General features: G+C 38.5%; 1 protein-coding gene across 1 annotated transcript in view; it reads right to left on the minus strand.

The window, feature by feature from the left end:
- Positions 1–2,842, minus strand: part of fbxw12 (F-box and WD repeat domain containing 12) — an 8,457-nt gene extending 5,615 nt beyond the window's left edge. Inside the window, exons 1-6 of the mRNA XM_058409469.1 lie at positions 2,660–2,842; positions 1,641–1,678; positions 1,386–1,555; positions 1,141–1,262; positions 209–415; positions 1–84 (exon numbers count right to left, since the gene is read on the minus strand). The exon at positions 1–84 is cut by the window's left edge and continues 81 nt beyond it. Of these exons, the coding sequence (XP_058265452.1) occupies positions 1–84; positions 209–415; positions 1,141–1,262; positions 1,386–1,555; positions 1,641–1,678; positions 2,660–2,758 (720 nt within the window). The 5' untranslated portion in view covers positions 2,759–2,842. The remainder of the gene's footprint in view (positions 85–208; positions 416–1,140; positions 1,263–1,385; positions 1,556–1,640; positions 1,679–2,659) is intronic.
- Between the last annotated feature and the right edge of the window lie 2,158 nt (positions 2,843–5,000).

Here is a 5,000-nt window from a genome sequence, read left to right on the forward strand (position 1 = left end):
GAAGGAGTCACACACAACGTGGCGCGATGTTTGGGTCAGCTGTGGTGACGTCAGGACCAGGAAGGAGCCCAGAGTTGTTCCCACCTCAAACACAACACCAAGTATACGAGTGTGTGAAAGAGTGTGTGAAAGAGTGTGTGAAAGAGTGTGTGAAAGAGTGTGTGACTTTAACACTCCTGCTGTACAGACAGAGTTCTACACAATTTACCATGATGAAAGAGTTCCCGCTGGCGCTGAAAGTCCCGAGCGTGCAGCGAGACGAGCCGGTGCAGAAGGAGCTCAGCAGCGCCCCCGTTCCTCCCTGCCACGTGTTAATGGTCCCGCTGCTGTCCGACGTAATGGCAACGTCCTGCTCTGGGTCTGTGATGATACAGGTCAGCGGGTTCTGAGTGGAGCTGGACCACAGAGCAACACCCTGCGACATAAACACATGCTGGAGTCCACGCTAAAGAAGACCTAAAGCTTAAAAATCAAAACCAAACCAATCACGACAGAATCCACCCCCATCCCGTCCATGCCGGACTCCACAGTGGTCAAGTAAATATACCAGAAGTTTATAAAGAAGACTTAATCATTATTTTAAACAGAACATCAAATCGATGGACATAGTGATATTTCACAGGGTGCCAATAGTTTTACTCTCAGCCAGGAAGATATACATGTGACATGAATATGCAAATTAAACACGCCCCTTTTCACGATCATTTGCATAATGTTCTACTGGAATCACTTGAAAAGATTTTTGTTTGCTTTTTCAGTCATTTGTTAGATCCCAGCAAACACACTCTCTGTCTCTCTCATACACACACACACAGTTTTATTTCCTTTCTTTCTTTCTTTCTTTCTTCACTTGTTTTCTATACAGGATTTGAACTTGTCCAGTGTTTTGTTTTGTGATTTAAACAATAATTAACAATATATTCCCTCATCATTAATTAGTTTATAAATGTAAATGTTATAAATGTAGTCCTCACCTGTGACCTGGTCTTCATTTGCATTGATTTGATTGGTTTATATATTTTTTGATGCAACAGCTTTCAGGTCAACATTAGCTTTCAATTAAGCAACTTCCATTAAAACAGATTTAATGATAAAACACTGTTTTTAAAAGTTTAGCGCGATTCTGAAGCTATTCCTCACCTTGTGAATGTCCCAGGCTTTGAGGGATCCGTCAGTGGAGGCGCTGCAGACGACCGGCGTGAAGTTCCACATGTCCTGAAAAGCGTTGTTTCCCTTCAGGTATGAGAAGCCGACGATCCGACCTTAAAGACAAAAAGATTTCCTCTCACTTCTTAAGTATGTGTGTTTCTTTAAAGATGGCTGAGGTCACGGGCTGAAGGTTGGAGAACTCGAGGCAGCATCGGTTCCATGCAGATGATCTGTACCTGTGTGTCCTCTCAGGCTCTTACAGCTGTAATCTCCTCCTGATCTCCCGGACTTCATGCTCAGCTCCAGTGTAGAGCGATGCAGATAATAACGCTTCCATGTGTAAGACTCAGCGTCTGATGAGAGCCGGGCCACGTTACAGAAACCCCAGCGACGCAGACACATCTCTCTGCACCCAGGACAGGTTTACATTCAGATTTATATCAATATTCATGCAATAATCGGCAGAAAACTTTATATGACTGAGAGCGTACCTCCATAACCACTGTGTTTCTGCAGCTTCGTGCCATTCCTGAGAAACACGTGACATTTAAGGGGAAAAAATACAAAATATTAAATATTATCCATATGTAAACAGATGTGTTTCATACAAAGGCATTAGATACATAATGCTGGATATCAACTATTCCAAATAATGTTTTTAATCCAAAATAAACCTGAATATCTTGTTGAAAATAAGATGAACTCTTCTTCAGTTTTATAGGTTTGCTAAATTCACATTTTTACGCTTTAAAAAATAAATGACGTTCACAATGTTACTGTATGGAAACGGAATTATTTAATGAGGAGGCGGAGCTACAGTTCAGCTAATCAGTGACGCCATTATGTCATACATCCACAACTTTCGACCAATCACTTAGAAGAGCCCACAAACTTTATCCCAAAAACACGTGTGTTAAGCTGTCTGTGGTCATTTTTTAGACTGGTACAGTGACGGTATGGTCAGGCTGTTCGGGGAAGGCAGGAGGAAATGGGGGCGTGTCTATATTTGCATATGATGTTTATTCATACATTTGGCGTTTTCGTATTGTATTGTACAAAAATGTTAAAATAGTTTATTTTATGTAAATCGTTTTATATGGCAACTAAACGAAACAACTTAAATCAGATTTAGTTAAAATGAACTGAATTGAATATTTTCAGGAGTACATCAATCATGCAGAAAATAGCTAACTGTCTGATACTTAGACACAGAAACAATAATTATCGTGCTACAGACAAAACAGTTTTAATGTTTTTGGCACGTGACATGATTTTAAGTATGGTCATTAACTAATAACTCGATTTAGTATAAAGACAAGTCATTGTTTTAATCATTTTTGTCCCTCTTCCCTGTTTGATAAATCCCGCCTTCTAGGCCAAACTGTCCAATCAGCTGTCTGTATGAAACACTAACCAATCCTAGCTCAAGGGGCGGGATTTGTCGGAATATGTGTGGGTAAATAAAAACAGCAAGTTATTCAGGCATCCGCGTTCAGTAAAAGCGCTTTACCTTACAAACACACGACACTCTCATTAAATCATCTTCGGTGAGCAATGAAAATATGCTTATTAAGCAGTCCAGAGTTAAACCGTGCTCATTATATTCCATACTGTGGATCTAATGAAGAATAAACAAGAAAAGAAACTAACGATACGAAACACCCATCTGTGTCTGAGAGACTCCTGCAGCTACGGCAAGCTGACTGGGACAATCAGCCAAATCGCGTTGTAGTTTTTGAAATCTGTGTCGTACAAACAAACAATAATGAATACTATGTGAATATTAATCTACAGAGTAATCATGAAATAATTAAATTATTATAAACAAACAAGCAACCGAGAAAAAAGTTTATTTATATACAATTTTAATTCACTCGCCAATTAATTATCTGTTTAAATGTTATAAAAAATACATAATATTGAATTGCATTATTTCAGTCACAATTAATTAGCAATTAAATTAAATTACATATGTAAATTACATAACAATTACAAAATAAAGTTACCTGCACAAATTCACTGCAAATAGCTTTATTTTTCTTGGTCATTTTAAGTATATGACTAGACAAGGGCTTTAAGCGTATAGAATATTTATAATACATTTATATTTATTTATATAATAAAGTTTCATCTTATCCTATGAGTAATGAAGTGTTTCAGCCAGCAGGGGACGCAAGAACAGCAGTTATGATGCTCACACACACACACACACACACACACACACACACATATTGATCTAAAGTGTGACCAGAGCTGAAGTCCGGACCAAGCACCTGATATCTGAGCAGTTCAGCGTCTCTCAGAGCTCAGGACCGAACAGCACCGCTCTCTCGCCTTCTGTCTAGAACAGAGTTCTGTGAAGAACTGTTCTGTGGAGATCTTCAGCACATCTGAGATGTTTAAAACACCTGAAGAAAACCAGCAGTGTAAGAGTTCTTAAAGCTTCCCAAAAGAAATGGTTTGGACATTTTGGAGAACCTTTAATGGTTCTAAGCAGAAATCTACATAGAACTCCTCTTCCTTTAACTATCCACTGAAAGAAATGTTTGTTTAATCCTCCTGTTTAATTAAACCTTTACATTTAAAAGGTCTAGAAAGCTAAAAGGTTCCTTGGCTTATCTGTTTAGGAGGGAAACATTAAAGGCTCTATGTAAAAACTTACAGCAGAGGACATTAGACTGAAAGCTAAAACCATGAATCATTTGTAGAACCCTTGAGGAACACTGTTTTGTTTGTTCTCTTGAACAAGTTTTAGTAAAACTTTGAATAAAAAAACATTTTGGACAATTTCATGCTCTTTGTGGGAACAGTTTGGGGATGACCCCTTCCTGTTCCAACATGACTGCACACCAGTGACCAAAGCAACGTCCATAAAGACATGGATGAGTGAGTTTGGTGTGGAGGAACTTGACTGACCTGCACAGAGTCCTGACCTCAACCCCATAGAACACCTTTGGGATGAATTAGAGCGGAGACTGTGAGACAGACCTTCTCATCCAACATCAGTGCCTGACCTCACAAATGTGCTTCTAGAGGAACGGTCAAAAATTCCCATAAACACACTCCTAAACCTTGTGGAAAGCCTTCCCAGAAGAGTTGAAGCTGTTATAGCTGCAAAGGGCGGGACAAGTCCATATTACATTCATGTGCATGTAAAGGAAGATGTCCCAATACTTTTGGCAATATAGTGTATCTATTAAATCTTTAGGGGTTCAGGGTTCTTTTCAGGTGAAAAAATCTCTTCAGAACTCTAAATGAAGTGTTTTTGTTCTGAAACATTTTAATTTTGGAAGCAACTTTTGGAAAAATGTCTTTTGAATTGAGTGTGTAATAAAAAAAAAGTGTGTGTGTGTGTGTGTATGTGTGGTACAAACTCCAAAGGAACCATTATGGATCTTATTTATGGTTCTTTTAACATCTATGGTTGTTTAATGTTGAGCTCTGTAAAAGGGTTCTTAGGTTGGACTCGGGGAACCTTCAAGACAGTTCTACACAGAACCACAGTACTGAGGGTTTCCCTTTCAGAGAGAATCTGTTCTTCATCCTAAGAAGCTCGGTTTCTGTCTTTTCTATCACTTACTGAAGGATCTGCTTTTTAGATGAAGAAATGAAGAATAATCATGTGAGACTGAGAATATAGATAAATAATAAATGAATAAGATAATTAATTTAATATATCAAAAATAATAAAAGCATTTATTAACAACCAAAAAACAATTATTCATGATTTAAAGACTGAACTGATGGATTACAATGCAGCGGAGAGCAGGTGAGTTCTGTGAGCATCCCTGCAGTATCTCTTACACTCCACAGGTGGGCTCAGATCTCTGTGAAGAAGAACACACCCACAC

The sequence above is a fragment of the Hemibagrus wyckioides genome, linkage group LG15, assembly GCF_019097595.1.
Source record: "Hemibagrus wyckioides isolate EC202008001 linkage group LG15, SWU_Hwy_1.0, whole genome shotgun sequence".
In the NCBI taxonomy this organism is placed as follows: Eukaryota; Metazoa; Chordata; class Actinopteri; order Siluriformes; family Bagridae; genus Hemibagrus; species Hemibagrus wyckioides.